This window comes from Pollicipes pollicipes, unplaced genomic scaffold, assembly GCF_011947565.3.
Source record: "Pollicipes pollicipes isolate AB1234 unplaced genomic scaffold, Ppol_2.1 Scaffold_4295;HRSCAF=5057_pilon_pilon_pilon, whole genome shotgun sequence".
Lineage (NCBI taxonomy): Eukaryota > Metazoa > Arthropoda > Thecostraca > Pollicipedomorpha > Pollicipedidae > Pollicipes > Pollicipes pollicipes.
The window spans coordinates 1,662,628-1,681,000 of NW_023596461.1; the positions used below are offsets into that span (position 1 = coordinate 1,662,628).

The following is an 18,373-nucleotide window of genomic DNA, read 5'->3' on the forward strand; positions in this document are numbered from 1 at the left end:
CTCAAATTATCCGGCGCTCCGAAATGGCTTCAGGCAATCCATTTCTACCGCTCTAATGTAAAAACTTAACGCAATACAAATTAATGGTGTATCCACCACCAAAATAAGCGAAATAAAACGCCCGGAAAAGATGCTAGTTGGTCCGCAGCATGAGGAAAAAGACATGAGAGATACAGGCGTTCCCATCTTAACTTTTATGATAGCATGCGCTTACAACATCTGGCTACAACTTATTGTCGCCGCGACCATGTTTGGAAGCGGTTTTATCCCTTTTGCAAGGATTAACTCTGTATGCGTCCACTTAAGCCACTGGCATATGACGGAGGTCGCAGCGCGTGCCTGGCGCGCTCCTCGCTGCACCAGATGCGTGACAGGCCTGCCAATCTATACCGCCACGTGTGCGCTGGCAATCATTTGTGAAGGCCGACTGTGCATCGCATGCAGTTTTACCTGCTCATCCGGAGATAGGAATGCAGACGGTGGCAAGGTTTTTGGATCGTTTCACACACAGTACATAGAATTCAAGCGATTTAGTTTATTATCGTTCCATACACAGGACGTAGAATCCAAGAATTTAGTTGACTTTCAACGAGCCTGTCGGGAAATTGTTACCGTACCCCCCCCCCCTCTCTCTCTCTCTCTCTCTCTCTCTCTCTCTCTCTCTCTCTCTCTCTCTCTCTCTCTCTCTCTCTCTCTCTCTCTCTCTCTCTCTCTCTCTCTCTCTCTTCCCCCACTAATGTAAATTGGAAGCGGGCAATCACATTGTATGTAATCGAGCTCTGCATAGAGCCATGTATCGGAGCCTCCGCCAGACCTCGTCGTTTAGACAACTGCTCTTCGTAAGTGTGATACATGTCAGGACAAAGTCAACTTATCTCTCATATTTCCATAAGCCGATGGGCTGCCGGGACGGCCTCGCTCTCCCCTGTGTGGTCAGTATACCCGCGGAGGACGGCGCCGGGACGGCCTGGCTCTCCCCTGTGTGGTCAGTATACCCGCGGAGGCGGCGCCTGGACGGCCTGGCTCTCCCCTGTGTGGTCAGTATACCCGCGGAGGACGGCGCCGGGACGGCCTGGCTCTCCCCTGTGTGATCAGTATACCGGCGGAGGACGGCGCCGGGACGACCTGGCTCTCCCCTGTGTGATCAGTATACCGGCGGAGGACGGCGCCGGGACCGCCTGGCTCTCCCCTGTGTGGTCAGTATACCCGCGGAGGACGGCGCCGGGACGGCCCGTAATTCCTCACGACGTGATTCTATTCCGTCGGATGGAAACAATTATTCGCATTATGCTTGGTGCATTACGTGTTATTGAGATTGAATTGGATTGCAGGGTTTTGAGCGATACGGTTATCTCTACAAGCTCATTTCGCGACATAAAACGCGAAATTAAGAAGAGGAGAAAACTTGCTTTCCAAAGTCCATTACTGCATAACGTGATGCTTGATTTTGGCAGTTGGCTTAGGTTTATCCACAGCCTGGTGTCTTGATGTTAGCGTCACATGCTTTTTTTAAATGGCTATAGTAGATTCAGGGATTTCAAGGTTGCCGAAGCATCCCCACGTCCTGCTCGGATTTCCGCGAGCATCCAGCGCATGAGAACAAGACCACCCGTGTCCAGACAACCATGTTTTGGGTACCGTACCGGTCCCATCAAGATCGCGAAAAAAGCTGACCGCCGCTGCCACAGGCATGCGAAAGTCCCCAGCTGTGCGTTACTGCCCTCGGGGATACCGCCGGCCGGCACCTCCGACCGGCGCAGCCAGGGTTGGCAGTCCCGGATGGAGTGGGCCGGCCCTAAAGCTCTCCTCCCCAGTAATTATCTGAAGTGCTGCCGGCCACCACCCTTCCTCCTCGCCGGACAGCGAACAGTGTCTCTCACAATAAAAACAAGTGGTCCTGGCCCAGCGCACCAGCGCTTTTAAGTGTAGAAGCCGCCCAGCGTGGGTCGTGTTGACTTTGTTATGACGCGATTAGGGCCTGCTACCTCAAGAGTGGTTTTCAAATCTTCACCCAATTAACGGTACAAATTTGAGGACTGAACGCCATTTTAACGTTATGCTGCATGCAGAGTTTCAAGGTAAAGGATTTGTAAACAGGGATAAAAAATTCTGCATCATTTTTCAACTTGACAAATAAAAAGATGCATGCAAAAACTGACGTGCTTATCCATCTGTTTTTACGCATGTGCAAGAGAATGTCCACGAGGCTGGTGTTACTATCAGAAGTGCCTTTACTGGCAATTCGCAGAAAGAGCTTTAGAGCTCTATGTTCTTATACTTGTTGATCATCCTATCCCTCTGTTGAGCTAAGGCGTATTTAATGATAATGTATTGCACTGTGGTTGAGCATAAAAAACTGCATGATCGCCATAAAACACCCTGAACGCGATTGAACAGGAGACGAGCGAGAATTCCACCACAGCGATCTAAATCAAACATTAACAGCAACATCTCATGGCACCGAGTCGCGATCGGGCGCTGCGTTGACGAGACCTCCCCCTGCACGGTGCGCAGTGTGCTGGTCCCGGCACCGCTGGCCATATCATGTGTGACTGAGGGGCGGCGCCCAATGGGGGGATGGCGTGACATGAACGTCACACGCCATGCTCGCCGGCCACAATTGATGGGCATAAAAGCATGGCATATACAGCATACCATACAGCTGAACAAACTGTCTTCCATAGATGTTGTCCTGAGCTGAAATATAGTTATGTAATTTTTTGCAAAACTTTTGATCTTAATAGCAATGAGGTGGAATTTAAGTGCTACGCGCTTCAACTCAAGTCCTGCAACCAAACGGCTGGCTGGCGCAGACACGCCATGCGGGCAGACGGGGCTAGTAGTTAATGCGCGGGCGACATGTGCGTTTGTCTGCCGGAAATCATGCTCGCGAGGCTGGTCGTTGTCGGCAAACTGGCATCCAGACAAGAGAGCTAAGCTGAAGCTGAGCAAAAGCTGAAACAGCCATCTTGAAGATCACTCGGTGTAGTTCACAGCTCTGTCTTTAAAACCCGAATCCTTAGTTTCCGGGCGACACGCCCGCGAAGATGTGCAGACAATTTTGGGGAGACCGTTGTTCATATTTGGCGTTCGTGGGCATGATTTCCACACAAAACGGCCGTCAATTGGCTCGTAATTAATGTTGTGCAAGGTGCGATGACATAATCAAACAATGAGGTACTGAGGAGCATATTTACTGCGCAGAGAAGTTGTGTTCCCAACAGCGGTTTTTCCGCTTAAAAGCATACCAATAGTTATAAGTAGGCACATTTATGCACATTTTAGTGACGGCATGTCTGATGCTTGCTTTGATATCCCCATATACGGAAGATTTCCTTTCAGACTTCAGGTTCACCCACGCCTGCACTGATGGCCTTTGACAACCAGGCCATCGACAACTGAACCATTATAACGAAGCAGTGGCAACTGGCCACTTCACAACTGAACCAAGATAACTGGCCCAGCGACAAATGATCCAGCGACAACTGAACCGGAACTCCATAACTCCGGCATCGCTATAACTCAAACACTCATGGCGATCTTGTGACCTGTCACTCCTCTCGTAACCAGTCGGGATCTTAGCGTTTCGCTCAGTCCATAGCTGTCATTTGTAATGCTTTTACACCTCAGAAATATATGACATGAACGCGTCATCCGTCGCTATGATATTGGTAAGGTGCCGGTCAGCTTCGTCACCGAGATACAAGTTACGCCTCAAGCGATGACATGATTTCCCGCCCCCTTGGCCGAGTGTGCCGCAACCTCAGCTGTGTGTTGCGCTCGTTATTCAGAGCAGCACGCGTGGAGGCAGCAGCCGGCGCATCTCGCGATCCGAGCTATCTCTGTTAAGTGTCTCCCGCAGTGTGCTACGGATGGGCGGCAAAAAGAAAACTTGGCCAAATATGGTCCCTAGTTTACTTGTCGCTGCTTCAGCCTTCGCTGGCTCGGTTTTCCTGGGTCAGTTGTCTCTGGCTTAGTTGCCACTGGAATAGCTGCATTGGTTCAACTATGAAGAGCTCAGTTTGTCATTGGCTCGGTTACCATTGGGTCAGTTTTCATTGGGCCATTCGCCACCGAGCCACTTGTCACGAACCGACTTGTCACTGTCTCGACCGTCACCAGTTTAATTGTCACTGGTTTAGTTGTCTTGGCTCGGTTGTTTTGGCTGAGTTGTCTTTGGTTGGATAGTCACTAGCTTAATGGTCATGGAACCCTTGCGACATAGATGTACCTTGATTTTGTACTGGTTTGTGCCTGTTGTAATGATCCTCATTGGCATGTGAACGGCGGTCGGGTCACGCACCCCTTTTGCAGAGAAAGACAGCAATGGTACCTGCCCTCCCCCCCGCGCCTCACCACACACACGCACACAACAGCACAATTTCGTTCAAAGGGCGAGTTCCTTGGCAGATCTTAAATCAATGCCTTCTATCCATGCGTCATGCGTTTACCTTCGCACCACCCGGCCTTCATCGGCATCGTGTCTTGAGCGTAACAGGTATGGTGGCATTTATATGTGCTGAGCATACATACAGGTGTACGGACGACGGAACAGTACTCATAATCTATTTCGGCACGGAAAGCAGCGAAACATGGCGTCTTAAATAAACGACCCGCCGACATCGGAACATGTCACCGAACTCTTGGCAAGTGCTGCCAGGCCGCAGCGGCCAGACTGCTAACCGCGCCTTCGAATCTCGTTGTCGAGCTGGCTGACGGCCGTCCTGCTCAGGCCGTGACAGCCTGAGCAGGACGGCCGTGAAAGCTGAGCCCGGACGACGAGCTGAGACAGCCGCTGAGCCTGTTGGCAAGGGATCAGGTCTGAAGGGTGCTAAGCCGCGGGACAACAGGGAGCGGCGGCGTGTCGACAGAGGTCTGGCGTGCGCGCCCTCTCGTGGAGATGGCTGGGCTCAGCGCAAGGCCCCAGCGGGCTGGAACTGCGCGAACCACTAGGATAGCGTCCCCTCACTCCTGCAAAACAGGGACTCAGGGTCATCTCAGACCATCCCAGCTGTTAGCCCGCTGTCGTGGAGTGGCCGCCGGTAGCCGGCGAGGATAATGGGTTTCATCCCGGCGTAAAGCTTATCTACCCAACGGAAATTCACAGAAACTGTTCAGCGCCTTTGCTATTTGGAGCACGGCCGAGGTCTGTCATTACACTTGAATATAGCTGCGTGTTGATAAGCGTATCTCTTCCTGGCGCATTATGATAGCATGAACTGGGGTGCTCATATCTGATGACGCATCCCAGTTCCCATCAAAGAGTGGCTTAGAGAAACGACGCATTCGGCCATTCTCTCTCTCACAGAAATGCTGGCTTCCTCCCAGACATAACTTCGAGTAACTGGAGCGGGGGAGGTGAGTGGTGGCCTTTCGCCCATCGTATTACTGCTGCTTAAACGGCAAAATGTAGAGACAGAACTACCTGGACCTTCGATAATCATCAGAATAACACGTTATTGTTTATGCAAGAGAGATTCAAGGTCATTGTAGGCCACGCCACAGTGATTTCACGAGATGGCTCGGTGATACACCTTTTGCCGCCCGCGGTTCTGTTCTGCTGTTCTTCGGCACCAGCAGATCAAAATGCAGTAACGGGTCGCTGCAAGTGTGGTCGGTGGTTTGAACGCCGGTTTGCTGCCTACTCATGTCAACTAGGCCATGCTGTGTCAACAGAGTGGTGCTATTTTGCTGTGATATTTATGATAATATGCACGCTTTTGTTGTATGCACAGGAATTGATGGTGCATCTAGTTCCTGAGGAAAATGTGATTTTTGAACAACAGCATATCGCGTTGTATGTTGAAGGGGCAATACGACCTCATGGCATAACGGGGCCTTACTTGATCTTAAGGCAGTAAACGTTCAGACACCATTTAGCAGCTATTCGCACTCAGTTCACGTTTCGGTACTTCGAAGCTTACCGATTAACGGCGAAATTGCGTGCTATTTAAACAAATAATGCCCGAGTGAACAAGCCGTTTTCCTCTATTGAAATAGTGGGCAACCGACTGCTCTTTGAATTCGCGTGGACTGCGGATCAGCTACGCACACGTTGATTTGACTGTCCCCTGCCATCTTGAATGGGCCGTGATCAAAACACTGCGATGTCTACCGATTTGAACCCCTGTGAATTTATCGTGAACGGAATATGTCCAAGCATCATGTTTAGGGGAAAATTTGAGCCTATACGAAGTTTTTGTGCTAGAGCTGTGTACTTGGTGTTTTTAAGTTGCCAAAGTGTGGCAAATCGTGCAAATTAAGTGTGTTGGTTGTAGAGATTAGTGGAATGTTTTCGGCGCAATGTTTGCTTTATTGACTTACAGTTCTCCACGAAGTTGGCCGAGGTATTCAGCCGCATCTGAGATGCATCAGCAATCCCCTAACCCCCCCCCCCCCCCCTCATCCTAGCCTCGGAACCAATAACACTATATTTAAATGCTACATTGTGAAGACAGCAAGACGCACTTTTATCTATGGGGGCATGGAGTGAAGAGTGAGTGCCGCGGCTTTAACAATAGATGGTATGTTATGAAGACCGTGAAGCGAACGTTTCCGTTCCTGCAAACGTCCGTCCTAATCAAACATGGGTTCGCGCTCACGGACTCACGAGTGACGCGTCGGCTACCGAGGATCGTGCAATCCCACGTTAAGGCAGAATTTCGTGGCGAAAGTTTGACGTGCCCCAATGCTCGGTAGTGATCCATCCTGGCCTCTGACGTCACCTGACCTTAAGCGCAGCCGCTGCTGCCGCCCAGGTCATTCCAGTCAAGGGCAAATAGCGAGCGCCTAAAGCGACGCGAACCCACCCCGCCACGGGTGGGTGGATCAGACGCCAGGCGCTCTAATCAACTAACCAACTAGCTGGCATATTGGGATCTGGCACTAGCTGGTGTACTGGGAAATAGCCGTTGACGCCACCGGGTATGCGGCCCTAGGAATACTACTTAACATTCGGCCGTAGCAAATGTCAAATGAACCAAGTTGTCCTGCTCTCCAAGGCGTCAAAGGCATCAGGATGCGTAGCAACGCGAAGTGCAATGAAAAGCGGCATAATCCGATTTCGCGTGACGTGCTCAATGATTGCAATGGTAGCAAAAGGTAGAAGTGAATACCCAGGTCGTAGAACATGATAACATCCTTAAGTAGAACAACTCACGCGTTCTGGATTGCAAAGGCAGAGCATGATCACTAGCACGAGTGTTTTAAGATACTTTTTAGTTGCTGGGCTAAGAACAACGATAGCGCATTCTCAGCATTCCCTTCCCTTCGAAAAATCGTCCATCAAAATCATACCATCCTAAATTGTATTCATGCAAACACTTTAAATGCAAAGCGCGAGTTTCCATCGAGGAGCTTTGCAACAGCTCCCCGTCGTCCAAATGCCGATTTATTGCTGCATAAGTCGGCCAAACGCTGCTTCTGATAGCAAAATCTCAAATGACGTCAAGCCCGATGACTAAAAATTCGCAGCAGTTGCATTTTACGCTATCGACATTGTTGGTCAGGGTTACAAACACAGGAAAACCGATGTAAGACAATGTGTTCCCATGGAGCAACTCCCTGTTTGAAGCACGTGAATGAGGCAATAAAACTCTTTTCACGATAGCATTGCTTGCGGAGTCGAATTTGGTGCCAGATCCCAAATGGACGTAGACTTAGACGAACGGGAATCAACGTCAACAGAAACCCACTGTTTTTTTCCGGTGAAACAAAATATTTGGAACGTTTTGAAGCGTTTGTTGTTCACCGTGTACCTATTCGCCTTTCAACGTTGGCAAATTTGGCTTTATGGGGTTAAATGCTAAAATACTGTAAACACTGTCGTCATTGGGGCTTTACGACGCGCTCAGCAGTTCAGGCTATGTGGTGTCGCCTACCTCTCACCCTGGGAGGAAGGGCGGGTGCCGCGGGGAATCGAACTACAAGCGCCGTAAACATAAACTGGTCAATAAGTGCATGATGTTAACATACAAACGCTTCCAGAGTGGGCTGTTCCGGCCATTTTGACAAGCATGGCAACGTTCCGTGAACTTTGCTCCACTTAACCTTCGTGCTGTTGGCCTGACACCAAATTAGATCTGAGTTTGAACATTAGCGTGGAAACGGTGCATCCGTTCGGTCGGGCATGGAGGATGCCAAGTTATGTTTCCGGTCGACATAAAAGTTGGGGCCTATATCGCACCGGTCGGATTATTGTTCAAAATATATTCTGAACGTTTTGATTTCCTGTGATCAGTGGCCGCGTAAATGAATAGCTTCTCTCCGTTACATGAATAGCTTCTAGTCCTCCGTGTTATTTCAAACGATAAATCAAATTGGCTTCTTTTGGTCATGCTCTGGACAACTGAAGTACTTCACGTTTACAGTCAGCTTGACATTTGAACCCTTTACTTTTTGCAAGCATTTTACCTAATTTCAAACTTAACTCAAGCATAACCTAAGCGATGCACTTGCTTGAAGAGGCCAATACCAGAATGAAAGCTAGCGCATTTCAGTAGGCACGATCGCTACGGTATTTCGGTGGTAATCTCTTTGACCTTTCAGCCTCCAAGCCCTGCGATATATCGTGAAACATGCTGACTTTACTCTGCGAAATTTTTTCGTTAAAGCTTTTATCAAGCGTTTTCCGTTTGGGCATTTTTGCATTTTGTACGTCGTCTTACTTCGTCCTCAATCAGCCATTACATCAGCCAATCAGCTAAGACAGCAGTATTAGCCTTATTCCTCGGAGAAAAACCGGGAGAAGGGAGATACAGTTGGGCTGATATTTCGGCAACGTGCCTTTATCGGAAGTGCTTAAGCAGAAGTGCTTCTGCAATTGTTTCGATAAAAGCATGTTGACGAAATATCAACCCAATTATATCTCCATTCTCCTGGTTTTTCTCCGAGGAATAAGGCTAATACTACTGTCTTATCCATGTGAAATGTATTCCTCCCCAATGCACCGAACAACCAGCTAGCAAATTAACAAAATGATGTCGCGAGCTCTGGATAGCCCTAAACCACTGTATGGACATGCATCTGGCGCCAGGCTGAGCGCTAGATGACAATAGACGTCGTAAATCCGGCCGATGCCACTCCCCAAATGACCAGCTGGACCTACCTCACAGGTCCCTGCACACTACCCTCCTGAATGCAGTCCACCCGCGCAGGCTGGTCTGCTGAGAGCCGGTGGGGCCGCCCCGCCCTCCGCGTCATCGGCCGCGTCCCCTCGCGCCGACCTATTCGTCACGTCCCGCGACGCCGTTCGCTCTTCTCCCGGCAGCTGATCGTCCTCTCATCGTCGCGGCTCGTGATAACGGGCCGGGGAGCGCGCTGGCGCGCCGCGTCAATCCCCAGTGGGCTGGAGGGTCTCTGCACGAGCCGTATCTGCCTCACAGCACCGCCGACAGGTGGCAGCACGGAAGGTCGCGATATGGCGAAACCAAGGCGCGGTGCAACACACTGCTGGGTCCATCAGTCTGTTTTGGGCGCGGAACACGCAGACGACTAGCCGGCTGATGAGAGCGCTATTCATGGGATGTGATGCTGTTACATAATGATGATGGACATGTTATCTTCGTCCTTCGTTGCCTTGATGAACTGTGTGAACATGCAAACGCGCAAAAACGGTCGGTGAGGTGGCAACGGCGTCATGCGATCCATAAAAAATAATTGTCTGAGATGGTTTAAAATCGACCCAAGAGTCGTTCATACCTCACTCCACCAGCAACTTTTATCGGGATGAGCAACATTGGAAACATTTGTTTCGTGAACAGCCATCTCGGACATCGAAACAGAAATACGTTAGTATAGTTATGCTGCTTACGTATGAACACCGTTGATTGGCAGAATGCACTTCAGGCAAGCAACTCGTATGTTAACAAAGCTGCTTGAAGTGCGTCGACCTTGCTTGGAACCTGGAGGCTTGGCTTAATCCAATGCAGCCATACCTTGGCAAGGAATTGCGTTCAAAGCAGTGCACGTTAGCTGATGACACGCCCTGTGTGCCTGACAAAAAAAAAATGAACTGAACATGTGGAATATAGAGCTTAAACAACGCAAGTGCATTACCCATCATTTTTAGAGAATGACGCTGCTGACTGACTGCCGAAGCCGATCTCCTAATCGACTGTTCATCTCCGTTCCTTAATTAGATGCTGATCTGCGCTAGTTGGTTGACTGCCTATCTCCGTTCCTCTTTGGTCACAAAATCCAGTCTCGGGACTGCCCGCCAATCTCCAATTCTGCGCCCACTGCCAGTTTTCGTCTCCCGGCCGACTGCCAGCCTCCGTCTCTGGTTGGCATTCACCTCCCGCGATTTTTTCTCTTCGAATCGCCTCAATCCGTCTGGCTCTAACCCCCGGACCTGACTGACCACAGGCCGTCCGTCAAGCGCCGCATCCCTTTCCGGCTTCATCTCGTTGCCATAGCGGCGCGGCCGGCGTGGGCACTATTGGCCTCGTCGCCGCGTTCGGGACCGCCCGGCGCACTGATGGGAGGTCTGATCCGATGGCCATTACACGTGCGTGGTCGCCGGCCGGGCGGGCTCGGCGTGACTCGCGTCCCGGCCAGCCCGTTGTGCGCCGCCCTCCCGTCTAATTGTTCCTCGCCGGAGGGCGGACTGACGGCAATAGACCACTGAGCATCGCCCGCAGCCGGACACAATGCGCAAATGCGTCAGTAATTGCTTCCGGCGGCGAGCGGGCGATGTGGATGGGCTGTCCGCTCCCAACGGCGCTCACGAAGCAGAGCGAAAGTGGCAGCGTTGACACGGCGTCGGCTTGTTGTCGTCGCGAAGGGTGGCGCGCCGTCGGCGACGTTAGTCAATTAAACGAGTCTGAAGCCCTGGGACCTAATTTCCGACAGAGGCCACGCCTTTCCTTGAGAGCGACAGAAGCGCTCCTTAAGAGCAGCGCTGTCGGACTGCCGGGCTGGCTGTCCGCGCGGCTCGGGCAGCGCCCGGCGCCTCGCTGGTGGACGGACCGCCTCGCGAGAGAAGTGCCACCCGGGCGCGGCTGTCGCTGCCAGACAGCCCGTCCGCGTCGCAGGCCGGGGCGGTGCGGTGATGGCCGGCGCAGCTGAACACGCTGCCGGCCGCCGGCGTTCGGCCCAGTCACCGCAGTATGGATGCTGTCTGCTTTGATCAGCTCGTTCTGTGGATCGAGTCGCGGGAGTCGGACAGCGACCTTTAAACTCGAGCGAATGCCGGCCGCGGTAAGATGTTTGATGTGGCCGGATGTGAAGTGCTTCTGATGAACGGAAATACGGCTTCACAACTGCGTGGGATTTTGAACTGAAATGGCAAGATTGTAGCGACAGGGTGATTTCCTCAAGCATAACGTCATATGGAAGGTCCCTAAAACGCCCTATTGAGGCGTTGGGCGTGATGTTGATAAGGTGAATGTGGAAATGTGCATGTGCCTTCCCTTTCAACAGCTTCAATAATTGATGTCTGCAATTGTTCCACTATCTGAAACAGGTTTCTTCGCCGCTTGCAATGTGGAATGGCTGCTGACAAACAATGTTCTCATAAACAACATTTCAGAAACATTCCACTACTTTAGAATGCCTCAAAAGGATGACTGCAGTGCACTTTTGTTATCATGACCGTTTATTAGTACTTGTCTCACAGTGCAGTAACTCGCACCTGGTGTAGATGTCGCACCGTGTTCCCCATTGTCGCACCGTGTACCGTGTTCATGATGCGCCGCATGTGCCTGACTGTGCTCGTTTCTGGCCCGTCAGCCTTTTCTCGGACATGCGGAACCTCTCTGGCATCAACCTGGTCAACTTCTTGGCCGGGCTGTTTCTCGCCCAGCTGCTGTTCGTCATCGGAGCGGATGGGATCAAGGTCAGGTCGAAGCATTATACCTTTGGTTGCAGGTTACAGGTTGCTTCTTGGTGCCGCATTTTTCACCTTTTTGAGCTATCATTTTCCGCATTAAATGTGAACAAAGCGTACGACTTCGATCCTAATCCACGTTTTGTGTTTACGATATGAACATCTTTCGATGTTAGGGCGCTTTAAGTTTGCCCCTTTTTGTGATGTTCCACTGCATATGTTTTACCGAAGCGTATAGAAGTTGCCCTTACGCAGCCCATTCATGATATAGATTAGTTCCAACCAACGCTGCACAGACAGGGGTGCTTGGGGACGTCTCATTTTAAAGCCCGTGATCTAGCATTTCTAAGCCTTACCTAAGGTCATTTGCGGAGCTGAAGCGCGTTACTATATGCTCCAGTTTCTTAACGGGGCTGCCATTATTACCTAACATATTCCAACACCGCGGTCTGCAATGTGCCTGAGGTGTTAGTGAATTTGGCAAAAGGATGCAGGTAGCAGAGGAAAACCACTGCAATGTTGATCTTATGCTATGATAACTCTTAATACTGAGGTGAGTTCGTCTGTGTTTTATGCAATGTAGGTATACTATCATGAATGTAAGATGACTGCAGCGCGTTGGACGTCAATGAAAAAGCCGGCATGTGCCTGTTAATGCTTATAAAATAGTATTTTCTATCTTCGTAGCTCAGAGCGGCTAATTCGTTTCGTATAACTATATATAACTACATTTCGTAACGACATTTTCTTAAGTTTGAGGGCATCTGAGATATCCTTCTACACCCAGCAAACTCCTTTGATTTCATACGTGCAATCGTAACGTAAGCCGAGCTAACTGTGACTAAAAGAGCAATGAAAGCGACAATGATCTGTAGTATTTAATGAAATATGTTACTAAGACCTTGTGAAAGTCCTACACATATCTCTTACCCATACACATACCCGTACCATTGCCTATACCATGTCCATATTTATTATGCATACCCTACCCACACTTACCCCACAGCATGCCTATGTTTAATGGTCATGCCCGTGCCGATGCATATATCCAGCCCGTGAACGTCTCTAACGTACTCGTAAAGACCGTTATACAACTGTCCACCAGTGCTAAATCATCACGATCAACGACTTCCTGCGTCAGGTTCATATAAGCTTTACGGACCACATGTACCATGAAGCTACGCTTGCTTCATAAGCCATGCAAATTTGTGGTCCTTTGGTGAGCGTGATAGCTTTGTTTTCTAGACGGAGGGTCCATTTTGCAGTCCACGTTTCACTTTCCAAACGCCCGACTCGATGTATTACGCTCCGGGGCCTTTGTGCAACTCTGGGCGCACTTTCAACGTTACGCAGCTCTCGTCCAAGCACTGTGAGGTACATATGTAACAACATCTGGCTGGCCTGAATGGTCTGTTTTATTGTCCTGCGGGCTCGTTTGGCTGGCTTAAGCAAATTGTCTGCATTTTATGTACCTGTTTTCGGGCCGTGTTGACACTGTCGTCGTCTTCGTGGGGGCGGGGCACATCAATTTTAGTTACACTTCAGCCATCCCGTTGACCCGCGACAGTCCCATGTGATGATGAAGGCACGCCATCATTGTATGTGTTCGATGAGACTGTTCGGGGCTCAAAGGCCTTAATTCATCGCCACCTGATTTATATGAGGGATTTTTAGGAATCCAGCTACTTAAGAACGTCTGCGCCAGCAGCCCTTTTACAACTTGAGGCCTCCAGATGTTTAGGACTTCAGCTCGCGCGTCGCGCCTTTCGGCATAGTCCTCTGCCGCGCCGCCGCCGCTGGGCGTCGCCAGCCAGGCGTCACTGCCGGGCCGTTAGCGGCTCGTTCGGCCGGCGCTCAGGACCGGCTGGGGCCGTTCAGGGCAGCGGGCCGTCGACTAGCCGCGGCGCGCCGCCGATGGACGGCCCCAACTCGGCCCGTTAGTCGACGTCGGCGGCAGTAGCGGCGCGGCCGCGGCCGGCGCCGCCGCGTGACCTCGTTGACACGGGCGGTAGCCGGGCTCTCCGCCGATTGGCGGCGGCCACCAAACTGCCCGCGGCGGACGGAACGACCCACTCGCCGGGCGGCCTGACAAGTGGCGGCATTAGCTTCCGCCTTTGTCTTCCTTCGGCTCGTGCTTGAGATGCAGTGCGGTGCTGTTCCGATGCTTTCGAAATATTGAGTTATGCCCTGGGATGTGGCCAGGAGCGTTTTCTTCGCGTGAGCTTCGCCACCCGGTTTTTGCCGATGACTGGCATGCATTGCATGCATGGGGAGCATTTCGGGATTGGTTGTGAATGATGCGCGCAATACTAGATGCTGACTTAATTTATCAGAAAATCTTATATTGATGATTTATAAAGGGATCATCTCTTACCGTTATCCCTATAGCTTTATGGGCTTTTCTTTTACAGGGTACGTCTATAATGTGTACCATATGGGGTTATCTTGGGGATAGATGCAATTGAAAAGTTCGAAGGAACATCTCACACTCATGGGGTTTGCCTGTTGCTTATAAACCACTCGACATAGAAATGATGCAACGTATATAGGAACGATAGGCCTGGGTTAAGCTCATTAGGCCGAATACCGGGCGTGCCAGGTTGCAAATAAGTAGCGATTTAGCCGGTATGTTCATTGATTCATGTCTCTGAGAATTGTGGAGCAGCTGCACTCATATTCGTGAGGTTGGCGAGGGAGATTCCAGATTGGCGAGAGATTGAATGTAACCGTATTTCTGCGGTCCTAAGTTATCAGGCGTGTACCCGATGTAACTGTATCTTCGTAGGACGAGGTTTCACTCAAGTTAAGTCGCGTATTAACCAAGTGTATTGATGTACCGCTACACCTGTGGTTCTAGGATGAAAAAGTGTGTTATGTTTTTGAGACATATGTAACTTACAGTTACATGTGTGGGATATACCCGTGTGTCTGAGGTCTCAAGAAGCACAGAGATGTGCTGTAACCGTGTGTCTGTGGTTGAAACTGCCCAGACATGTAATTCATATATGTGTGCACCTGCGGTTTCAGACGGTGGAGATGTGCACGGCTCTGGGGCTGGGGCTCCACTACTGCCACCTGGCGGTCTTCATTTGGCTGGCCATCATGCTGTACGATGTGTACCGCCACTGCAAGAGCAGCGTCAACCTCACCCCCAACAACAACACCAACATCAAGTCTGACTTTCTCTGGTACGATGACCGCCACCACAGGCGGTCAAATGGGAAGCTTCGCGTTCCGTACAATCGATTGGGATTGGAGGGCAGCAAAACAAGGATGACAGACGAATTGAAACTGCCAGATATTTCGTTGTCCATTCCAAACCCCTTTCAATGCTCGTCTGATGCAATGCAAGTAGCCTCTCGTCTCTGGCGCCAGTGTGTTCCTCTACTTTGTGGTGTGAGCGCTGCGAACTGTTTTTACCTTTCTGAGGGAATGCGAATGTAAAAGTGGAACTTAGACTGTACCCGGCGGCGGGACCGTGTCGGTTATGGCTGTTTTGCCTGCTGGCCGTGATTGTTCAACTGTTCGACTGGATGGCTGCCGGGCGGTGTGTGTGTGTGTGTGTTGTGTGTGTGTGTGTGTGTGTGTGTGTTGGTGTGTGTGTGTGTGTGTGTGCGTGGCGTGGTGTGTGTGCGTGGTGTGGTGGTTGTTGTGGTGTGTGGTGGTGGGTGTGTGCGTGTGTGGTGTGTGTGTGTGTGGTGTGTGTGTGTGTGTGTGTGTGTGTGTGTGTGTGTGTGTGTGTGTGTGTGTGTGTGTGTGTGTGTGTGTGTGTGTGTGTGTGTGTGTGTGTGTGTGTTGTGTATAGCGTCCGTCTCGCTGGTCTGACTCCCGTCTGTGTCTGTCGCGCAGGTTCTCGCTGGTCGGCTGGGGTATTCCACTGCTGCTGGTCGGCCTGCGGCTGGCCAGTCCGCTGGCCGGCGCCGTCCATCGGCCGGCCACCACCGCCGGCTGCTGGTGGGGCTGGCCGACCCCGCTGCTCTACACCTATACGGTGCCCGTCTTCATGGCAGTGCTGGCTGGCCTCGTCTGCCTCCTGAAGGCCGCCACCGTGGTGCGCTACGCCGTTTCCATGCAGATCGACCGCAAGGTCAAGGAGAAGATGCGTCGCAAGCGCTTTTTGCAGCTCCTGCTGCACGGCAAGCTGCTGCTGCTGCTGACCCTGCTGGCTGTTCTGTCAACCATCAGCAGTGCTGTCCACTCACAGATGGCACGCGGAGCGTACGGCGTTTTGCACTCGCTGCTGGGCTTGGTCGTAACGCTCTGCCTCACGTGCAACTGCAAGGTGCTCCGCCTGTACGCCAAGACGTGGCGGCAGGGCCGGCACGTGGTCGCCGAGTACGGCACGTCCAGCTCAGCCCGCTCCTCCAGCATGGAGGCGCTGACGCTGGACACGCCCGAGGTGGTCTGAGCGGGGTGCCGGAAGCGGACGCGGCCTTCGATACCGGAAGCGAAGGGTCTGCTCGCCCTATACGTAAAACGCGTTTGGGGGGAACGGCTATCGCATGACCAGCTGACCATGCGTGGGGATGCAATGGCGAATCCACGATAAAGCGCGCCCTTGGTACTTGTGCCATGGCCGTGACGAAGACAACTTGTGGCATGCCATCGTGTGGTCATCAAACCTCAAAACAGGGAGCAGGATTATCAAACTTCAGGACAGGGATCGCCAAATATCAGGAAGGGAGAGTCAGGGGCGCACGTGGGAATTTCATGAAGTGTGGGGGAGGCTAAAAGCGTCTACTGAAGCCCGAGTTTAACGCATCACTCGCATGCGCAATTTCTTGCGTGTCGTAAAACGAAATGGCATGTTTTCGACCTTTGCATTTTACTTGTCTGCTTGGAATATTTATTTGTTAATATCTGGTGCCGTGCATTTTAACCAATGACATAAATTTGGTTAGAGGAAGAGGCACATACCGCGGGGCACTTGTGGGCACGTGCCAGGTATGGGCTTCGTACCCACACGCGCCTACATGTGGGCACCATGTGCACACGCCCTGTGGAGATTGTGGAAGAGGATGCTAGCCGCAGTCTTCAAGATGCGAGGAATTTTTCCGGGCTTTTCACTTAAAACCTGCTGGTCGATGTGAAAAGATTAAAAACACAACCAGCCAAAATTTCATTCAACACGCTGATCATTCAACCGGTTCTGCAGACGTCTCTGAAGTTCTTGGGGTGTTGCTGTACCAGCGTTTTCTAGCTAGCTGCCCCGGTCGGACAAGCTCGGTAGTCCTTGCGGTTGCCTCACTTTCTCGATAATCTTTTGGGTTTTGCATTATCCGACTACGCTGATGCCCAGTCACATTACGAATAAGTGACCAAATGCCGCGCGTTTCGTCACGTTGTAGAAAAAAGGCGCGTGTTGTAGTTTGACGTTGAGGAATTCGTTTTATCTGTTGAAAGCGGTGAATGGTTGGAGGTGTTACACATGTACATACATCCATACATCCGATTTTTGCACACACAGAACCCTCAGGAATCGAGGCATGCACTGCACACTGATCTCCAGGAGAAAAGCACAACACGACAGTAATCCTCGGAGACGATGGCCAAACTGGGCATGCGTTGTCCCAGCGTCCTGATCTGGAGACAGGACAATCAGGCCAGTCCACCCGGCAAGCCAAATCGCTTGTCGCCCGAGGCAATATTCACACGGTGATGCGCAAAGGGTCGAGGGCTATGAGAAGGCCACATCCACGTATTTGGGGTTGGGGTTGGTATGTTCCGTGTTGGATCAGTGCTGTCGTCGTACATATGCATTTTTACACCATTTCCAATTATTTTGTTGCATTGAACTTAAGAGGCTGCCGCAGGCAGCGGGCACCCCCATCCTCTGCAAACAGCGGTAATACAGGATATTTCGTTCCCTTCGTCTCATCTGCGCACGCCGTTTGATGAAACTTTCATAAAATGTAAAGCATTGTTACTGTTCTATTTGAGAAAGACTGCGTTTTATGTTCATGCGTGGGAATGTGTACAAAAATATGTGTGCAATGTGATCCGTGTTAAACGTCAGCGCCGACAGGGAACGTGATCTATCGTCAGGAAAATCACGTATTAATGCCGCTCATGCGGACAGTAATGTGTGCGTTAAGGCATTTATTTCTACACATGCATTCATTGCCGTCTCTCATGTGAATGATCCATAAAGATTATAAGCGAAAGACAAAATCATATCAGCATAGTCTAATCAAATTGTAGAAGGCTCTGTAACGGAGTCATGTATATCTAATATGAGCGTGTCATGGACGGAGCGTGACCGGGCATGTGGGCTTACTGTATTCGCCAGACTATTGTGTAGACTGTGTAATATACTTGCAATACAAGAAAGAACGCCAAGCCAACTGCTCACATGCATTCATTCTGAGATAAGCACAACTATGCAGCAATATTGAACGCGCATGATGCATGGTTGCCTGTATCCCGGACTGAACCTGAACTGAACCCGGCGGCGGATGTGGCACCGGAGTTACCTACGGCGGCGGCGGCGTCATGATGACTCCTAGCTTAGTAAGCAGCGTAACCGGTGTTGCCGTAAACGGGGTA

At 51.0% G+C, this 18,373-nt stretch overlaps 1 protein-coding gene across 1 annotated transcript in view; it reads left to right on the top strand.

Annotated features, from left to right (window-relative positions):
• Positions 1 to 18,158, top strand: part of LOC119097596 (adhesion G protein-coupled receptor E3) — a 34,407-nt gene extending 16,249 nt beyond the window's left edge. Inside the window, exons 2-4 of the mRNA XM_037220638.1 lie at positions 11,731 to 11,836; positions 14,855 to 15,015; positions 15,677 to 18,158. Coding sequence (XP_037076533.1) covers positions 11,731 to 11,836; positions 14,855 to 15,015; positions 15,677 to 16,235 — 826 coding nt within the window. The 3' untranslated portion in view covers positions 16,236 to 18,158. The remainder of the gene's footprint in view (positions 1 to 11,730; positions 11,837 to 14,854; positions 15,016 to 15,676) is intronic.
• The last annotated feature ends 215 nt before the right edge of the window (positions 18,159 to 18,373 follow it).